Genomic DNA, 21671 nt, shown 5'->3' with positions numbered 1-21671 from the left:
TTGATATTGTATTTAAGCTATACAACGAGTTGCTTCCGAGCAACAATATAACATTTATACTATTACATATTTGATTCATGTCATAGAGATCGACAAAATTTTATGTTGGTTGTCGAGACCTAACACAACACTTTCTTCTTATCTAGACCCGAAACCGGCTACGTATAGGAAGACTAACATAAAGATTTATATAAGCAAAAGATTAAGAAAGTTATTTTAGGAAGTTAAAACAGTTTTTACTTGAGGATATAGTAGTAACATACTTCATTTGGAGAAAAAATTGTGGTTGTAACTTGTATACATGTCAAGAACAATTTTAAGATGGCTTGATTCTTTGCGTGATTTGTTAAAAATAAAAGGAGGTAAGCAAAATAAAATTTAAATATTTGATATGAGATGGAATATAGTACATGGTATACTCTCTTTTTTATAGGGAAATCAACTTATCTCATTATTTATCTAGTGGGCAAGAAAGATAGGAACATCAAGAAAAATATGAGGACTAACACTAAAAGAAAATAAAAACAAGTTCTCCTTTCCTCTTCTCTCCCAAATATCTCTCTCTAAGAAACACTAAAATAGTAGGTTAAAATTATATCCATCTAAATGCTTCTTGCATTTTAAAGGAGGATGAGACTCTTAACAAAATTTTGATAAGACCATAATAGCAAATTGATCAACACAGATCCTACAAACGGTCTTTGATCGAGTGTTAGCCATCATATGTTGCATATCAGGTGTGTTTTCCCTCAAATTATACCGTCCAATTAACTTGTTCACTATTCTCAAAGCATGGCTTTTTATACTTTGGTGGTGAAAAACAAATCAATAGTTAAACATTCATTATCTTTTTTTCTAGTGATTTCATTTTTTAATATGTTTTTAGACATTCAATATAAATATCAAAATTTAAATAAAGCTTTTGGACTTGGTTTTTTTTCCTCACCTGAGCTTAGAAGTTAAGCGTACTACATCACATTTGATATCTACGGTGACATTTGAAGAAGAAATATGTACAAGTAAGTAAGCTAAACATTTTTATCCTTTTTTTTTTTTTTTGCGAAGAAATAGACAACAGTTTTTTTTTCTAATAGCCTAGTGGCTAGAAATTTACCTCATAAAGATGAATAAGTGGGGTGTCCGAAGTTCGAACCCCGACCCCTGCATATAATATGCAACGTTTATGTCCCTGCCAACGCTCACGGGACACAACAACTCGAATTTTATTATTGTAATTCTACTACAATACTTTTCTTCACAACTTTTTGAGTATTTTAGGAAAGAAGGAAAAAAAACCAAGTCCAAACAAGAGAAGATATAGAGTGTTACTTTTCCCACCCTATGCCTTTCCTCGCGCGCCCTATTTTTTTTCCAATTTTACCCCTTGTCTGGATTTTGTTTTCCGAATTTCATTGTTAGAAATTTGCAGATATATCCGGATTATATAATCCGGAACAGTGTTTTATTAGAACTTTTGCAATTGTAAGGTCTACAATTCGTAAAAGAAAATGCAAATAAACTAAAAAACAAATAAAAAGACAAAAACATAAAAATAAAAAAAAAATCATTTTATTAATATATGAACAATACATTACAATAATTTTCAAGCTTTCAAGCTTTTTAAGCTTATTACATAATATCCTAAATCTATTTCTAATCCTATCCTATTACATAAGCTATACCAGTGGCTCCAGCTCTAACTCCAGCCACTGATGAAGAGGAAAGAGGGTGGGAGGAAAGAAGATGGCGGTGAAGAAGAAAATCTGTTGGTGGGGAGACAGAGGGGGCACAGGTGCCTCTAGGGAACAAGAGACCATGATGGTCAACATGACACCCAGGCAAACCAACCTCAGATTCAAACTGACCCCCACCCTATTGACCGATCATATGACCCCTGATGCTTTTCCAAAGAGGCCTCTTTCTATGAAAGGCCAATGATGGAAACACATCGTTGTAGAATAGGAGAAGAGAAGAAAGAAGAAGGTGTGAAATTTTTTGAGAAAATGAACCATATTTATAGGGTTAAAAAACGTGTGGGAGGCCATCAATGCCGGTCAAAAAACGTGTTTTTACACTTGACCACCGCCCAAAACGTTTGAAAAACGTTTTCTTTGTGATGCAGACCACCGGCCTAAAGCTTCTGGTGCAGTCCGGAAGATATAATCCGGATTACACATGCACTCCGGATAACGTATTCCGGAAAAAGACGATAATGGGGTGTCCCAAAGTGAAACTTGGGACGTTGTGTATGGTGAGGGTTGGTCCGGATTGTATAATCCGGATCGATTCAGCATTGGATTCTTCTGTGTGGCCCGCATTGCACCGACAATTTTTGTGGTCCACCACGCCCAAATACCTCTATAAATAGGGGCCCTGTTTTCATTACAAGTAAACTACACCAGAAAAAAAATCATGGAATTCCCTGGCTTTGATCCGAACACCAAGCTAGCGACAGTCTACTACAACGGTGGAACACCACCCCATCTGTTTAGGATTCGTGATGATGTCACCCTCTCCGGGCTGAAGGATGAGCTGGATCAAATCAACCGTCAACTCAACCGCAGAGACACAAGGAGGGTGGTCGGTGTCGAATATCGATGTCCATTGTGCGACTCAGTCGGATCTCTTCGCTTCAGCCGGATGAAACTCACAAACGACGACGACGTGAGAACCATGTTCTCTGCCTTTGGTCAACACAGCGCTAGAGGACCGATCGAGTTGGACGCTTCTTTGGTTAGATCTACTGAACAAATTCTGAAAAGCTTGCACCGGCCCAGGAACTACGAAGAGATCAGGGCTCTGCTGGAAGGACCAGAGGAGGAAGAAGTTAGTTTAAATGATCCATGATAATGTGTTATGTTTTAATTAATCGCGTGTTTTATGTTGTTTTAATTGCGTGTTAGTAATGTGTTGTTGAATTAAGTTGGTGCATTATGTTTTAATTGCGTGTTAGTAATGTGTTGTTGAATTAAGTTGTTGCATTATGTTTTAATTGCGTGTTAGTTATCTGTTGTTGAATTTAATTGCGTGCGGCGTTATTATGTTTTAATTTACGGCAAAGATGTGATAAAAATAACCAAATATATGCTTTTCGGATTACTAAATCCGGAAACCACAGGGCGCAAGTGTATTCCGGAAAATGAAATCCGGAATGCCTCAGCATACGATTCTTTTGTATGGACCACATTGCACTAAGAGTTTATGTGGTCCACAACATCCAAGGACCTCTATAAATACATCCTCTCCGGTTTTCACCTTCAATACCATCAAAACACACAAACACACCAAAGCAAACCATGCAAATTTTTGTCATCAAGCTGAGGATCTTTCTCATGCTGTTTTAAATATATAGATCTCTATATAACGGCATGATGAAGATCTTCAGCATGCTGTCAAAAATATATAGATAGTCCTTGATGCCTCCTTGGTAGATAGATAACTCAAAAATATCAAGAGGTTTCTATGAGTTAGATCTTGCTGCCTGCCAGATGAATATGTCATTTGGCAAGGCAACATGATCTAACTCAAAGAAATCCTCTTGAAAACACCTTGCCTTGCTTCATTGTGTTGCAGATCTAACTCCAAAGAAGAGGTTCTTATGAACTCGATCATGTCGGCCTGCCGATCGTAACATGTCAGTTGGCAGGCCGGCAAGATCGAGTTCAAAAGCTCCTCTTCGAACCACCTTCCCAAAAGATTCATCATTTATGTTATTATGGTTTTTTTAACTGTTTATTTGTCTTATGTTGCTTTTATTTATGTTATGTATCTTTGATCTATTTTTTTCCAAGGCATTCACAACGAAAACGATCCAAATAAAGGGTCAGGTGAAGTTCGGACTATATAATCCGGAATCACTGCATGCATTCTGGATCGTATTTTCCGGAAACCCTCAGTAACATTTTGGCCGGTGACGTTTCACCAAAGGTTAGGCCGGTTAGTGGAGTTTGAATGCATTTTTTTACGGTTTTGAATGTGTAACACGTTTTATTTGACTGTAATTAAGACCTATGACTTATATAAGGCTATAAAAAGGCTTGGATCTTCAACATTTTCCTTCATTCTTCTTCACTTCCTTTCTTACATTTTCTTCAATTTTTTTAAGTTTTTTAGGTAGCTTTTAGGAGTGTTTGTGGTGTCATGGTCATTGTTGACCGCTCATACGACCCCTGCAATTGCTTTTCAGCTTACGCGGGGGTCGTATAACGGTCAACAGAGACCCTTGACATCAAAGAAAGACACAAAATATGCATATCGAATATGTCCGGATTTTATAATCCGGAAACACTAACAATCTGGTTCGGAAAACGTAATCCGGAGTAGGGGTATTTTGGGAATTTTTGCAGGGCACGCGAGAAGGCCATAGGGTGGGAAAAGTAACACTCGAAGATATATTAGTGTAACTATTAGAGAAGTCCACATCGGAACATAGTAAAACCTTAGAAGGTGTACAAAGAGTGTGGACGCTTAATATTTGTGTGGACTGTGGACTGAATTTCTATTTCCATAGGGTGCGTAATGCAGGTCCCCAAGCCAGTTTCATTTAAAAATAAAAAAGTGTCTGGAAAAACATAATGCCATATACATATTTTCAGTTGTGCAAATGGTCCAAATGATGGTCTAAGATTCTAATGCAAATAGTAAGAAACCACAGACATTCAATTTTGTTTTGATAAACGTTGTCTTCGACAGTGTGTAAATGAAACCAATTAAATAAGCAGTTGCAAGATGAAATCATCAAATCACAAGGACCGAAGCGAACAAGTATGTTTTTCACATATCCAACAGAATTTAAAGCACAAGAAATTTGAGGCTGTATCGAATATATCTTATTTTATCGTCTACACGATGAATACATTGAAGCTGGCAGTATATTTCTGCCTTCATTTTTCAATTTTTAAAACAAAAAGATCGAGCAAACAAAGCATCTCCAATCAACAACCAGGATCCTGCCAACAATCAAAAGAAAATTTTTTTAGAGATCAACAACAAAATGATGAAACAAAATTAGAAACAGCAAAAATAAACAACATTAAGTAATTCTATTGACAATGAACAGCATGTTACATCAGACATCGTTTGATAATGAAATTTGCTTGCATGTAATGTCTTTTGAGAGAATAGTTAGTATAAGTTTTATGATGATAGTCAATTTATATTTATATATGCCAACATCCCATGAACACTGGAAAAAACATACAAGTTTCAGAGTTCTATTTCACCAATAATTTTCCATACAAGGATAAGACGGATCTTAGTCCATCTACAGACGCAACAATCTATACATATACTGCACAAATGCCTTTCGGATGGCCAACTTGTGAAACACTACCTCATTTTCATGGATTTGTGAGGGAAATGGTGAAAATATTGGCTCCTTTGACTCAAGAAAACCTTATTATTACAGAAAAAAGAAATGTTTTCCCTAATGATTACAAGAATGTGACATAATTTTTACTTGAATAGCACTGGGAGAAAATAAAGAGAACTGGTGCATATTAAGAATTGAACAAATCAGGACATGGGACAAAAAATTGTTGCACTTTCATTCCACTTAAAGAGGTAAAATAAAAGATAACATAACAAAGCAAACTGTTCTGTCCCATGTTGTTCCTGTGTATTTTCAAGTACACAAAATGGTGATATAAAAAACACAGCATACCTAAGCGGCCAAAACCTTCAAAAATAGGAAACAGTTTAACATCACACTTGTAATTGTAATTGGAAACTAAAATTACAAACATAAAACATTTTCTTAACCCATACATTTCTTTATTTTAATACCCTCTTTACAAAGTTCTTAAGTTGAGAATGGAAACAATAAGACATTTTATAATTATAAATGACAACATACATATCAAAACTGGACATCATACCATACTAAAAACCCCTTCGGCTTTGTTTACAAGTTTAGAGGGGAAGGGAGATGAGGGTTTTAGGAAAAAAGGAAGGAGCAAGTGGAAGAAATAGAGGAAATTGGGAGAGGAGGGCTTTGGAGGGTTTGTTTTTCTTCATAATACAAAATCCTCCTCATTTGGGGAACTCCAAAGTTGTATTGGAAGGTTTTGGATGGTTTATATGAATTATTCAAATTAAATTTATGTTGTTATAATATTCTTAAAATAAAAAATATATTAATCATAAGCATTAAATATTAATTTATCATTCTCTAAAAATATACTCTTCAAAAAAAATGTGAAATATTTCTACATTTTCCTCTATATTTCAAACCCACCTAAGCCATCCCTTTCCCTCCCCTCCAAACTCCCAAACAAAGCCAAAGTAAATAAAGAAGACCATCCATTTTAAAATCAATGTTCAAGTTATGGTAAAATACAAAACATGCATGACAAATTATGAAGTTATTAAAATCTAGTTCATTGATTTTGCAATCAAATTTATAAACCCGCCACATTCAATCCACTATAATGCACCCATCACAAAAGAGATGTCAAGTCCTAGTGTGTTACTTATACCTGAGACGCTTTTGGAAAATTGGAGATACAAGAGAGCTAAATTGTTCTCAAGACCCAATACTAATTATAACTTGTACATAACTATCCAGACATGTTAAACAGAACACAAGATATCCGATCTCAAATAGCAGAATTACAGAACATTTAAAACATGGAGGTCAAGCTTTTCAATTCAACAAATAAACTAAATAAGTTTATGTTGTCGTCGTCACAAAAAGATTCCACTCAAATGAGATTAGCAGAGAAATCAAATCTTTTATGTATTCATTTCAATAATTGAAACAATCACATTCTTAGGATAAAACCTAAAGCTTGGCAATCAGGAAAAACATAATTTTTAATTAGATAGATTGCCATTAACTAATGTATTTGCAGCTAGTTTTGAAATTGAGTCAGCTTGCAAATTATTGGCAAAACAACGGATACAAAACTATCATCATTTTTCTTGAGTTAGATGAATCAAAATTACTGTACCCTGGTTGGAAGGCTAAAGCAATCAAGAAAACGTGCTTAAATAGATCTGTGCCAATCCAGCAAAACATAGATTTAAAATGCCAAACTAAAGAAATATAACCTAGGAGAAGCATCGTTTAAGGTTAAGAAAAACCAAGCCAAACAGATTACGGCTGCAATGTGGAGGCTTTTTAATTCTCTGCATCGCAACCACAATTGTGGCTCTATCACAGTACTTGAACACAATTTTACACAATATCAAGGATCGCAACACCACCATGATTTACAAACTTTGTTTTAATACTTATACTTCCACAAAATCTTTCAACAACAGTATGTTAATACATGTAAAAAAAAACAAAAAACAAGCGAAAACAAAAAGCACCAGAATTTTGACACGGGCAAGTTGGAAAGGGTGGCGTGCAGGAGATCAAGCTAATACAAACATAAAAAATAGCACCATCTACCAATAGGATTAATCAATTCAAAATCAAATCTAGAGTCAAAATCCGTTTTAATCAGGAACCCCAGACAAACAAAAATCACTTTTAGATCTCCCGGAAGTGAACCCAAACATGTACTAACAAAACATCATCACCACACCAATCAATAAAAGCATCTTAAGCATAATATGATCAAATAAAAACAAGTTTTTATGCAAGCATAATAAATAAACACGATTTACAATTAGATCCATTTGATTTAATTCAATTCAATCAAAGGTCACAATTCAATAAAATAGAAATGTAAAAAAGGAAACCAAACATGCACTAAGCAATTGGGTTCTGTGTTGAGAAAAAATGATTTTGAGTAAACTCATCCCAGCTAAAATTGAGTTGAGGCAAAGTGGTTTATGATTGGATACATTAATACAAAAGTAAGTTGAATAAATTTGATTTTTATAATCAATTCTAGAATCAAAAGTTTCAATTTCAAGCTGGAGGCAAAATCAATTCTATACGAGAGCAGCGAAACATGTCAGAATCAATTATACACCTTTAGAATCAATTTTGGCCCCTCTAGAAATGAAACTGAACATACACTTTCAATCAAAATAGAGGGAAAACTGAATCTAATTGGAAACCACCAAACATACCAAAATCAACTCTACACGAGAGCAACCAACCATGTCAGAATCAATCATACACACCTAGAATCAAAATAGAGGCAAAATTGAATCTAATCAGGAATCTCCATACATACCAAAATCAATTTTAAGTCTTCAAAATCACTTCTGGCAGAGCCAAAATGTAAATCCAAACATACACTAAGCAAAACACTAACACCACATCAATCAATACAAACATCAAAATTTTAACCAACCATATAAAAAAAATCATCATAAAACCAAATCAAAATTGAATTAATCTACAAAATCAAAAAAGTAAAAAAAAAAAAAAACGCTAACCTGAATCTGAATCAGTGATGAGATTCAGCATGTTCCTTATGAGCGAGATGACGACGCTCATTGGGAAGAGCAACAAGGTAAGAAAAAGCCATGCCACCATAAAGAACATGGTAGAGAGGTGTAAGAGAATCAGTTTCGATGTATTTTTCACCGTAATTATCCAAACCTTTCTTGATGGAATTCTTGATGTAATTGAATGAAAGCATAGGTTTCACGTGTTCGGGGAGTTCGGTTACCTTCTTCCCCTTGATCTCGCTGTAGAATCTCCTCATCGCCATTGCTGAATTGCTCGATTGATTCTGCAAACCCTAGAAATTTAGATTCGGAACGCTGAAAACAGAAATGAACGGTGTTTCACGTGTGGTTGAAAATGAAATTGGGTGAATAGGTGTTATTTGTCTATTGCCCCATTCATGTGACCCGACCCGAATCATGAGGTTTTTTTTTCCCACTTGTCTTATGCAATAATTTCGAGCTAAAGAGAACGACGGACCAAATTCATTTTGCCATCCATAATTTTTTAATCTTTTTATTTCTTCTTTACCAATGCCGATCTTTCATCGAGTGAGTACAAAATTTAACGAATTTTTCCAACAATTTTGTTTGTGCAGCAGTGAATAGATGAAGTGTGTATGATAAAACATAACCCCGTACTTATTTTCATTTGTCCAAACTTATGAACCACTTAACCACTATAAGTAAGAATTGTCCAAATGATACGCCATGAATCAGATGCAGATTAATTGTAAGAAACAAAGACATTTAATTTTGCCTTAAACGTTTATTTTATCATGAAATGAAACCATCTAACTAAATGAGCAGTTGCAAAATGAAATCATCAAATCACAATGACCAAAGTGCTAGAACTTGTTTTTCACACATTCAACAACATTAAATTCATGAAATGAGTGTTGTATCAAATAGAACTTATTTTATCGTCTAATTGATGGAATGCATTGAAGCTGATAGTATCTTTCTGCATTCATTTTCCAATTTTTAAATTTAAATTATTACGAATAGAGATAATTGAATGAAAATAGATTTCTCATTAATGAATTTAGTTAACAGAAGTTGTATATATACACAAGTTTTCTCTATGTTAGCTTATCATGTGTAACAAACACAAGATTGCTAACTCTTAATTATCTCATGATTACTTGTTGCACAAGTAACCATTCTATAACTAACTGTCTACCAGTCTAATGATTATTTGTTGCGCAAGTAATCCTTCCTTAGCTAATATGGTGTAATATCCCCCATCAAGTTGGAGGTTGATAGATATCAATCATCCCAAATTCGAATAATAAAGTATGAAAAGGCTGAGGAAGTAGAGATTTGGTGAAGAAATCTAGATGCTAGTACTTTCTACCGAGGAAGTAGACATATACTTTCTACCGAAAAGACATGGAATAAAAACATTACTAAATGCTAGTTGCAAAACAACCACACACACTATCAGAACATAATGCTATTTTATTAGCTTTTTTAGCGTGACATTGAAACTTAATGAATAAAATAAATTTTATATGCGAGACATCGAGATGTAGAAAGGAAGATAGGTGAAAATATAATTGAAATTGGAGGAGTACATAATTGATAAAGGAAAGACATTAAAGGATTAACGAGCATAAGTTAATCCTAGCACAACCTTCTCAACTTATAGTTTCACAAACTTTCATGTACAAACAACCCTCTTTCCATACTTAAAACTATAATAATATTTGAAGGCATCAAATCGCATGAGTCTCTATGAATACAATAAACTCAAATATTTATTTTATACTCAACGATTTGTACTTATCAATTTTATGGAATACTATAAGAATTTAGAAAGTTAGATTGAGAGTCACTCTCAAGTTATTACTCGAAGAAGAAGAATAATACAACAAAAGGATACAAAATTGAATAATTTTTCACAACGTGGCAAATTTCATTTTGAATATTCAGTAAGTTCATGTTTTGTATCACCGTTAGTTAAACTAAATCATAATGAACTACACCGATTATGCAAAAGTTGCATAGTATAGTTTTTGCAAAATCACGGTGTGGTTCATCATGATTTTAGCAAACTTACTATGATATCAAACATGGTCTAAGAGAGGTGTCTATATTTAATGTATTATGTCTCCTTAAATAGATTTGTTTCTCAAAGAAAGTGTCACACGAGTTTTCCCAAAACAACATAATGAGTATATTTGAATCTTGAGCCGGCCCTAGTTTCTTTTAGAGAGAACATTCATCTTCTATCTAAGTCTCTTTCTTCCTCACTCACTAGAGATGAGTGGTTTTGGATATTTTTTTTACTAAAGTCACCCATCTATATTCTCTCTCTCTCTCTCTCTCTCTCTCTCTCTCTCTCTCTCTATTAATCTCAACAAGTGATTTTCACTTTATGTGCTAGTTCAATGGGAAGAGCATATCATTGTAACCTCAAGATACTAAGTTCAAATTCCGTTAAGGACAACCGTAAAATGACCATTAATGTCACTTGAATTAATAAATATTTTCCCCTTCTCCAATTTAAATATTCAAATTCCGTTAAGGACAATTGTAAAATGACCATTAATGTCACTTGAATTAATAAATATTTTCCCCTTCTCCAATTTAAATATGTGATTTTCACATAGATCAAGTTTTTATTTTGTGTTTTTTGTGATTTCGTCGTCTTGGTGTGACGTTGTTTGATTTTCCGTTTATGAGTTGTGCTCGATTAGTTCTATTGAAAGATCAATTTCAATCAATTACAAATTCGATTAACGACTTTGATGTCAACACTGCAAATCTCGAGACATAGGCCTTTCAGTCACTTTGCTTTTACTATATTATTTGTATACATTTTTTTGTTGTATGTTATTAACTTAAATCCTACAAGTTTGTCCAAAATTTATCCATTTTGGTTTTTAACGCTGTACTTTATCAATTTAAATAAACGAATATCATTATTTTAAAAAAAGAAAATGTTTATTTGAATCTCATTAGCAAACAAAACTTGATTACCAAATTGATTTTTTTTTACGACAATGTAATTTTAAAATCAAATTAATTGAATGATGAAATAAATAAAAAAAGAAATTATTACACTTTTATCTTGAAGATCAATAGTTTTTGTCAAATTCAATCTACACTACAAATCCCATATTACAAAGCAATATATTTTCAAGTTAGTTAGCCTTCTATCAAGGTGAAATCTTTATAATGGGCATTTTGGTAAACTTTAGTAGCAACAAAACAGAATCCGGTTTTTACTATTCTTAAAAATCAACCACTAGATCCTACAGAAACTTTCATAGGATTCAACCTGATTCTCTCGTCAAAATTCATAAATTGGTTAGGCTCAACAAAATGTAAAAGTTCTAAAATACCCTTTACGTAGATAGAACAAAAAACAAAGCACAATTGTTTCTTCTTTCTCTCTTTCCTTCATCAAAATCATAAAGGAAAACCATTTTTTATGGGAACATTTACGAGCTTTAGAAAAGCCTATGGTGCTCTCAAGGATTCCACCAAGGTTGGCCTTGCCAAAGTTAATAGTGAATACAAGGTAATTTCATTTCCATTTTTTTACATATACACATGCATGCAACACGTAAGATTTCAATAAGGATCTGCTACCATGTTTTGGATCGTGACATCATAGTTTTTTATGTTTCTACGACCTCAATAATTGGTTGTTTCGGTCACATTTTACCATGGTTTTAAATAGAGGTTGTGACCACGATCTGAGTCATGACATCATAGTTTTTTATGTTACTACAACCGCAATGGAAGTTGTTTCATACACATTTTTGCAAATCTATATGTGTATATGTATACGAATCTCTAGCTAACTTTTTAAGTTTTTTAAATTTATTTTCTTACATTTCCACAAAAGTTTCTTCAATTTTTTTTCTTTCTTCCTTTTGTTTTTGAAGGAGTTGGATATTGCCATTGTGAAAGCTACCAATCATGTTGAATATCCTCCAAAGGAACGTCATGTTAGAAGTGAGTTGATAAATATACCTCATTATATAATCATTCTCAATTTATTTTCTAATGCAAATGATGTTATATTGCATTTTCATCTTCTATATCTCATGACATTTGTTTTAGAACAAGTTTCGGAGTTTGGATCAACATTCATCTAAAATAGTTTCAGTTAATCAACGTAGCATTTTCCATGCTATAAAGATGTATAATGTTGTAGAAAATATAAAAACAATTACCATATAATGTTAAGTTTTAAGATATTGATTTGATTTTACATTGCAAAGTTTATTTTAACTTGTATAATTTACCTTAAATTGTTTCATTGATGCAGAAGTATTCTATGCGACATCAGCACACCAACCACGCGCGGATGTGGCATACTGCATTCATAAACTTTCCAAAAGACTTACAAAAACGCGAAGTTGGATAGTAAGAACTTACGAAATGATATTCATAGCTTGGTTTTTTTCAAAGAGACTATGAACGATGAGTTAGTTACTCTCGTAGTGTAAATCGTGCAAAATTAATTGAATACGACATGTTCATTAATCATGATATCACCTCAAATGATTTAGGGAGAGATTTTATGCACAATCTACTTAGAAATTGACTATTCTTCACCCTATAACATTCATTTGTAACTGAATAACAAATTAACAGGTTGCTTTAAAGACATTGATAGTGATTCATAGAACTTTGAGAGAGGGTGATCCTACATTCAGAGAAGAGCTTTTGAACTACTCGCGAAAAGGACATATTCTCCAAATATCCAATTTTAAAGATGACTCAAGCCCTCTAGGTAAATTAGTTCTTTCGATTATTCTTTGCAACGATTTAAGCCTTCTAGGTCATTTTCTTAATCAATGTTAACTGTTTCATTTCTTAACCGAATAATTTTCTCGTTACAGCTTGGGATTGTTCTGCATGGGTTCGAACCTACGCACTATTTTTAGAAGAAAGGCTTGAATGTTTTAGAGTCCTCAAATATGACATTGAGTCGGAACGTTTAGTAAAATCGTCGGCAACTGAACCTAAAGTTTGTGCATTACCTTACTATATTCACATCCAAATTTTTCAAAAGAAAAAGCTTATTTTTATGTTTAGAATACCGCTAACTTTTTCCTTTGACAGCCCCATAGCAGAACTCGATCCTTGGCTAATGATGATCTATTGGAGCAGCTACCGGCATTGCAACAACTCTTATTTCGTCTTATTGGTTGTCAGGTATGAGTTGATGGAATGAAAACACTTTATTGTGTCACGCATAATCTCTCGCCATTGAAATTATTATACTTTCTTGAATTTTAGGTAACATTTAATTTTCTTTGACATTTTGCAGCCTGAAGGATGTGCTTATAACAATTACTTAGTACAATATGCATTGGCATTGGTATGCATCTCTAGTATTTGTACATTCCACATAAGAGTAGTTTGAGTCTTGTCTTTCTTTAGTTAATCTTGTGTCTAGTTTTGTTACTATTTTTGTTGCTCTTGGCAATGTTATTAGGTATTGAAAGAGAGCTTCAAAATATATTGTGCACTCAATGACGGAATCATCAATCTTGTGGACATGGTAGAGTTTATTTCACTTTTAATTTTCTATTTGATTAGTTAATTTACTTGAATTTTAAATTGTACTACTGAAAATTGCAGTTCTTTGAAACTTCAAGACATGAAGCAGTGAAGGCCTTAAATATATATAAAAGAGCTGGCCAACAGGTTTGTAATGATGTTTTCTTTAAATATGTTCTTATTGTTGTCCATTGTGAATCGAATATTTTTTCTCATTGAGATTTTCCGAAAGAATAATCCTTTTGTCAAACTTATGCAGGCTGAAAATCTTGCCGAATTTTATGATTACTGCAAAGGCTTGGACCTTGCTAGGAATTTCCAGTTTCCAACACTAAGACAGGTTCCTTTTGTTTCTTATGGTCCGTTTGATTTACAAAAAAATAAATACCGGACAACTTTTTATCGTGTACGGTGTTTGGTGAACAACTTTGTTTAGTCCTGTCGTCACTTCTCAAATCAAACGTCGAATAAATATCTGTCTTGCTACCTTAATTATTTTTTTTAATCAAACAGACCCATAGTTTATACTTCATATGTGATACCATGAGCAGAAGAAACTTATGAAGCTTTTTAATTCAATAAACAGCCGCCTCCGTCTTTTCTTGCTACAATGGAAGAATATATTAAAGAAGCACCCCAATCAGGCTCAGTGAACAATAGATTGGTAAGAAAAAAGTTATGATCAATTTTCATGTGCAATACTTGTTCATTATATTGCATTATTCCTCATGTTTGTATATGAAATTCAATGGACCAATATGCATTTTATATAACCTTTCACACATGCATAGAGTATTAGTATAACGTGTTTCTTAAATGTCATTTGACACAGGAGTATGAGCAAAATGAAGAATCGCCCGAAGAAGAATCAGAACCAAAAGAACCAGAAGATCCTAAAGAAGAAGAGAAACAAGAGGAGGAAGTTGCCGAGGAAGAGCAAGTACCTGAGGAAGAAACCCAACCAGAGGAAGAGGAAAAGGAAGTTGAGCTTCCTCCACTGATATCAACCGATGGTACCGATGATTTACTGGTATGTTTCGGTTATAATCCTATCTAACTAATGGTGCGTGCGCGATTGTGATGTTTATTTGATGGAATATATGGTTGTTCCCTATGTAGGGTTTGAATGAAATAAATCCCAAAGCTGTAGAATTGGAAGAAAGCAATGCGTTAGCCCTTGCAATCGTACCGCCGGGTGGTATGTCAAACAAATCACATTACAATTTCAATGTTTTGAAAATCACTTGAAAAACTGCAACAACATTTATATTGCAATGACCTCAGTACATATTGCAACAACTGCAGTATTTGCTATTGCAACGATTGTAACTACAATTTACAATTAATTAAACTATACTTGTTATTTGATCTTTGATCTAATTCTAAGGTTTTGAAATTTTATGTAGGAAATAATAATTCAAACAATCTTGCTTTGAGTAACATTGGTGGGACTACTGGTTGGGAACTTGCTTTGGTTACAACACCGAGTAACCACACCAGTCAAGCGCCGGATCGCACAATGGTTTGTCTCTTTGCTATACAAATTTCAATTACTTATCAAGAAAAATAACATTTATATTTTCTTCAACCCTTTGTATTTGGATTCAGGCCGGTGGTTTTGACAAACTATTACTAGATAGCTTATACGAAGACGAACATGCGAGGAGACAACTTCAACTTCAAAATGCAGGTTATGGACATGAAGAAATGACAGTACAAAATCCATTTGATCATTACAATCAACATGATCCATTTGCAATGTCACAAAACATAGCACCTCCAACCAATGTTCAAATGGCATTATTGGCTCAACAACAACAAATGACGTTTCAACAACAGCAGCAACAACAAATGATGTTTCCACAACAACATCAACAACATCATAACATGGCAATGGTACCTCACCAACAACAACCTCATGCTCAATATCCTCAACAGATGATGGGTGCTCATAATCCATTTGGTGATCCTTTACCTGTTGCTAGTTATCCTCATAATTCTATGCCCCAGCAAGGAAATTACAATTTAATGTAGAGTTTTCCTTTTACTTGTTTTTGGATTTTTTTGATTCATTGTTGACTAGTGAATATGATATGTATTTTTTTTTATTTTAGTTATCAATAATTTGTTTTAGATAAACTTTTCATTGCCTAGATATATCCTAGTACACATAGGTTAAGTTTGAATTTGTATTAGATAAACTATTCATTGCCACAAACCATTGTTTTAGTCTTCAAATTCCTTTGATTCATTGAATTAGATAAATTATTTGGATGTAGCTTATCATGACATCTTTGCTGTCATGGAGCTAAGGGTGCACCCTTTTATAAGTTTTAAGCTAATTTTATGACCATGAGATTAGTACAATGTGGACCAAGAAAACTCACAATTTGTTGCTTCAATTGTATCTTTAACTTCTTAGCCTTCCCTCTAATCAATGGAAATTTCATTCCTAGCTCTAGAAGGTCGTTAGCCTTCATGTAGGGTTGATCCTAGTTAAATTTTAATGGTAATCAGATGGATAATAATGATCATCTTACAGCCATTTATATTCTTTCTACTCTGGTCTTTTCAAGGAGGAAGGTGAGGTTGGTGAGTGGGTGTCCTATTGTATCTCCTCCCCTTCTTGAGCAACATATTCAAAAGAAGCTCAGTGAGATCATTTCTGAAGAGGAAGTTAATGTGGTTTTGTTTGGTAAAAGAGATGATTATGGTTAAAGAGATGATTGAGTTAAATATATGATTGAGTTTGTTAAGAATTTATGGAGGAATCCATAGATATCCTGAGTGTAAATACTTCTGATATCAGCCTGATTTCTAAAGTATCTAAGCCTGAGCATGTTGTGACTCATTTAAGATCCATTTCCTTGTGCTACAAGTTCTTGACTAAAATTAAGGTGAACATGCTTAATCTTCTTATGTCTGAGGTTGTGTCCACTTGTCAAACACGTTTCATTTCTATAGGTATTAATGATAAAGTTCTTATTATACAAGCAATACTCCATAGCATACATAAGATACTGCGTAAAAATAGTTTATTTGCAGTTAAAGGTGACCCTATGCTTTTATATATGAACCATCTTGGTAAAATGCATTGTCCTATATATTCCCTCAAAACTTTAACAAATCAAGACTAAGCTCTTGCCGCTGAGATAGCATAAATACAGTTTACATTCAATCTAAATCAAATCCAAAATACAATGTTAATATAAATAGTAGGATCTTAATTTGATAGTCTAAATCAATAGCTGCATGAATACACGAAAAATCCAAATCTGTCATTTATTGTATCAACTCTATCCATCTAATGTACCAAACCAGAGACGAGTTATCTTCACTCACTTTTTATCTCATTCTTCTTCCATTCCTGTGTTTCTAGCATATAACAATGTAAAATAAGCATTGGCATACACATAGCATTATGGCCTTTGACAAGGCCGCTATATCAGTACGTTTTATGTTTTATACACACATTCACTTTATCTAAAAAATAGTAGAATTCAACCCAACGCTAAAAATCAACAGAATAAGTAACCAAAGGAAATGTTTATTAGTAATAGATATATTTACAATATAATATATGCACTAAACTGAGCATGTGCCTGCTAGTTCTGAAGGATACTCGAGATGTTTAAGCATTATTAGTTTGATAAATACATACATTTCACCCTACAAGGATTCAACATAATAACAACATTGCAAGTATTCAACATCTACTGATTAAACAGATCAAAGTTGAGACCAAGTAGTGTGAGAAGGTTAATTCCAGAACTATCACCAGTGCAGCATCTGCACGAACTTCCATTTGCTTGCACTGCCCTTCTCAAACTCCAAACAGCTTAGTTTTTTGTTTCCTCGCATTTTTTGGACTTCTCGTCGAGCTTAGGCTGAACCATGAAAATCTTACATAATTAGTGCTTAGCATGGTATTCTCAGATAGACATGCAAATATGTACAATCATACTTGATCTAAACAATTCAACATTCTGATCAGAAAAATCATATGATCACCAAACAATTTAGATTTCTTACATTTTGAGATGTCACCAGTTTCACAAATAAAATATTAGGCATTACAAAATGTGAAATAGATTAGAAAACAGAAATACTGATAATACCATCTTCTAAACATTGTTACGTTAGAACATAAGATAAATTAAGAGAACGTTCTGCAGTGGTTGGATTAGCATTTATTAAGATACTATCTTTTAAAAAAAAGCGAAAAAAACATCCGCACACAAGATGCAGTTGTTATTAACACTTCTTTAAATTTCTTCAAAGTAGTGCCTTATCAATCATATATTCCCTGAGAAATTCCTGATAAAATAGCACACTATTATCAGGGTATCAAACCTAGAATCATTTCACAGTAGCTTGGCAAAAATGTCGAACTGACACCAAACCAACAGGAAAAACAAACAACACCTTTCCTGCTAACGTTTGAGAATATACAGCAAAACTTGTAATAACCAAAGACACGCATACTAAGATTGATGACACATGCTTCTGTAGTCCTATAGATAACCAAAGACACACATACTAAGATTGATGACACATGCTTCTGTAGTCCTACAGTACAAAATCATTAGTAGTAACACTAACATCCACATTTTACACCAGTATTGTGGAAATAGGAAGATAACTGTATACGATTGTGTATTGATTATAGGATTTTCCTGTCACAAGATAAGATTTAGCGAATGTGAGCCAGTCAGTACATAAAATTACCATTCAAAAGTTTGAGTAGTACAAATAAAATTGTAAGGAAAGAAGACACAATGATACATAATAGATTAGATTGCTTGGGTTGTTTTTGACCCAAGAACTTGATGATAATTTAGTATTTTGAAATCTTTACTTGTTGCATAAAAAAAAGAAGTAAATCTTTCCCTGATTAGGGATTTTATCTTTGATATTTGTTTTTAGGAATTAATTTTTATACATCTTATGTATCTGATCATGCTTTATCGATGTTTGTTACCCTTGGGTTATTATTAATAAATACTCTTAAGATGCCATATGCATGTGCTGTGTACATACAGTATCAACTAGACATCTATAGTTGAAAAGTTTAACTTTATCCTCCAAAGTAAATTGCTCACTTTGGAGGAACTAGAACCCTCAAGCGTAGTTCTCTTTTTACCATTACATTACTAAATACAGAGGGACATAAGCTAAGCAAGATGAAAGAATGAATTATGAAGCATACTACACATTTTAAAATTACCATGTTTTCATGAATTTCAATCCTGTCACTCCCCTTTAGTTTAATATATACATAACCTTTCAAAAGCAAGCATTATAATTAGCAAGTTAAAAAGGCAGGTTTTTCATGACTTTCAATCTTGTCACTCCCATTTAGTTTAATACATATACACAACCTTTCAAAAGGCAGGTTGTAAACTAAAAGTATAAAGATACAAGTTAGAAGATCGGTAGATCCATATGAAACATGAAAAATTCCCTCATCCCCTATTAGTTTTGATTTGAAATCCGTTATCACTTCCTATGTTGCCCATCAGCAAGAATGGTTTCTGCTAGTGTAATATCAACAAACAATAAACTTCCAAGCTAAAGAACAAGTTTTCTCACCACAGCAACTGGCTGAGCTAAGTTATGGTTCATCCTCATCTTCGGAATGAGCTAAATTTTCTGGAAACATCAGAACCTTCACTTTCACCGGTCCCTCTATCCCTTCTGGGATTTTCAACTCCACACCACTATCCCCACCATGAACAGTCCCTGAAGTCACAGAGAAGCACACAACATTTTGAGCTCATAAATAAATCAATATTTTCACCGACCACAAAGATACATATTGCATCACTCATTGTTTAATTTGCAGTTACCAAATGTCAAATAATTAGTCTTACAATTTTGTACACAATGCTTTTGAATAACAAATAACTGTATGCTCACAGGTTAAATACACAAATGCCATTGTAGTGCACATGCTGATCAGTCACATCATAAATATACAATTCCTTAAGGGGCAGGAGCAGCAAACAGATTTTTTTTTAAAGATTCCAAGTTTTGTGTTAACCTAAAATAATTACACAAGTGGATATTATGCTTATATAATACTCATTTTGAGAAAATTAGATAAGTTTCCTGAAAATGCAAACAACCCTCTACCCTCCAACAAAAAAAGAACTGGTTTTAAAGCTTTTCTGAAAAACAGGAAGACCACAGCCATATCATAAAATTGTTTTTTCTCTACTTTTTAAAACTTAAAAACAACCTTATCCTCTTGCTATAAACGAAAAGTTAGCACTTTTAGCAAAGATTTTGCAATAGAAGAAACGTTCTACCAAGTGCTACCCACCATCGCCTTCCTAATTCAATCTCATCAATTCAGAAGGATAAATGAAACCCCATATCCCAAACATGCCATTATCTTCCAATTAATCTTCTAATCCCATTTTAAACCAAATAATTAAAATTTAAGCAAAATTTTCTCCTCCCATGAAACAATAAATAAAATTTTTTATCAATTAATTAAACATACCAATACCATTATCTTACAATTAATTCTCTAAACAATAATAACAGCACCAAATCCTTATTCAATAAACTACCCCGTAATTTTCTATCAAAATTTGTAAAATCCCAAATCTTCCTTCTTTTTACCCTGAGTCTTCCACAAATTCCCAAATCCAATACCAAAAAAACCCATTTCTAATCAAAATAAAGCAAAATTGCTAGCTTTTACCCCCAATTCCCCCACAAATCCCCAAATCCAATACCACGAAAAACCCTTTTAAACCAAATTAAACCAAAATTACTACCTTTTACCCTAATTCCCCCACAAATCTCCAAACCCGGTACCAAAAAACCCTTTTTTTCATCAAATTGATCAAAATTAGAGCAAAATTATCTCCCCCCATGAACCAATAAAGCAAAATTACCACCTTTTACCCTAATTTTGACACAAATCCCTCCACCCACGAACCAATAAAGCGAAAAATTAAAGCAAATCTACTACCTTTTATCCTAATTCCCCACAAATCCCCAAATCCAATATCAAAAAAACCATTTTTAATCAAATTAAAGCAAAATTATATCGACCCATCAAACAATTAAGCAAAAAAATCAAAATTTTGTACCTTTAATGAAGTAATTAGACGAAGGCCAACCACGAAGAGAAGAGATAGAAGGAGATTCATCATTCTCAAAAGGCGATTGACGTTCATCATCCGTTAATTTATGAACAAGATGAACAACATTGGAAGGAGTGGGCCTAGGTGGGACCCAAAAAGAAGATCCAGGAACAAAAGGTAACCAATCAGGTGTAGCTTTTTTGACGAGAATTCTATGAATCAAATCGTCGAACAGCTTCAGTGTCATCTCGTGTTCACCCTCTGATGATAATGAATTTGATGAAGATGATGATGATGTGTCGATTTCGTAGAGTTTTCCTGTGGCGCGTGATGAACGGTGACGGAGGGTGGTGAAGTTTGATGGGTTGGGGAAGAGGGTTTTGGATTTCGAGATGAAACTGGCCATGGTTGGTGGGTTGGGTTTTGGTGGTGGGAGAGAAAAATGTGTGAGAGAAATGGAAGAGAAACGTGGGAGAGAGAGGGTATTTGTAGAGAGAAAGAGAGAAAACTGTGGATACAGGATTAGTTTTCGGTGTACGGATCAAAATAGTTTGCTTACAAGATAATTAAGGTTATGAGCTAATAATAATATAGAGTTTAATTTTTTCTAACCAATCTACACCGTCGGTGTAAACAAATTTTAAACATATAGTATTTTTTTTTAAGAAGTTAAACAAATTATATTAAAAAACCAAC

At 33.5% G+C, this 21671-nt stretch overlaps 4 protein-coding genes across 5 annotated transcripts; 2 read left to right on the top strand and 2 right to left on the bottom strand.

Annotated features, from left to right (window-relative positions):
- Positions 1 to 2412: 2412 nt before the first annotated feature.
- On the top strand, positions 2413 to 2847 carry LOC146945763 (uncharacterized). The gene has a single exon (XM_085748097.1). It carries the CDS (start codon positions 2413 to 2415, stop codon positions 2845 to 2847), a length of 435 nt encoding a protein of 144 aa, XP_085604223.1.
- A 1907-nt stretch (positions 2848 to 4754) lies between these two features.
- LOC146945762 (ATP-dependent RNA helicase) lies at positions 4755 to 8703 on the bottom strand. Its single transcript, XM_085744041.1, has 2 exons — positions 8338 to 8703; positions 4755 to 4949 (listed from the first exon to the last, which is right to left on the bottom strand). Exon 1 carries the CDS (start codon positions 8613 to 8615, stop codon positions 8349 to 8351), a length of 267 nt encoding a protein of 88 aa, XP_085600167.1. The 5' UTR covers positions 8616 to 8703; the 3' UTR covers positions 4755 to 4949; positions 8338 to 8348.
- Positions 8704 to 11626: 2923 nt separating this feature from the next.
- On the top strand, positions 11627 to 16113 carry LOC146945761 (ENTH/ANTH/VHS superfamily protein). The gene is made up of 15 exons (XM_085744040.1): positions 11627 to 11878; positions 12249 to 12318; positions 12635 to 12732; positions 12964 to 13102; positions 13212 to 13339; positions 13435 to 13527; positions 13643 to 13693; positions 13811 to 13876; positions 13957 to 14022; positions 14135 to 14215; positions 14462 to 14539; positions 14708 to 14905; positions 14995 to 15073; positions 15282 to 15397; positions 15484 to 16113. Exons 1-15 carry the CDS (start codon positions 11789 to 11791, stop codon positions 15907 to 15909), a joined length of 1779 nt encoding a protein of 592 aa, XP_085600166.1. The 5' UTR covers positions 11627 to 11788; the 3' UTR covers positions 15910 to 16113.
- A 1293-nt stretch (positions 16114 to 17406) lies between these two features.
- On the bottom strand, positions 17407 to 21429 carry LOC146945760 (uncharacterized). Of its 2 annotated transcripts, none has more exons than XM_085744039.1 (3): positions 20982 to 21429; positions 19468 to 19617; positions 17407 to 18551 (listed from the first exon to the last, which is right to left on the bottom strand). In XM_085744039.1, the coding sequence occupies exons 1-2, from the start codon at positions 21379 to 21381 to the stop codon at positions 19490 to 19492; spliced, it is 528 nt and encodes a 175-aa protein (XP_085600165.1). In that variant the 5' UTR covers positions 21382 to 21429; the 3' UTR covers positions 17407 to 18551; positions 19468 to 19489. The 2 variants fall into 2 exon arrangements, with proteins under 2 accessions (XP_085600165.1, XP_085600164.1); XM_085744038.1 differs by having other exon boundaries at positions 17407 to 17762.
- Positions 21430 to 21671: the final 242 nt, after the last annotated feature.

Source organism: Medicago sativa, chromosome 2, assembly GCF_051527215.1.
Source record: "Medicago sativa cultivar Bolivia chromosome 2, Bolivia_mono, whole genome shotgun sequence".
NCBI classification, from domain to species: Eukaryota; Viridiplantae; Streptophyta; class Magnoliopsida; order Fabales; family Fabaceae; genus Medicago; species Medicago sativa.
The sequence above is the reverse complement of the archived record's forward strand: the minus strand, read 5'-3'. Positions and strand labels throughout refer to the sequence as shown.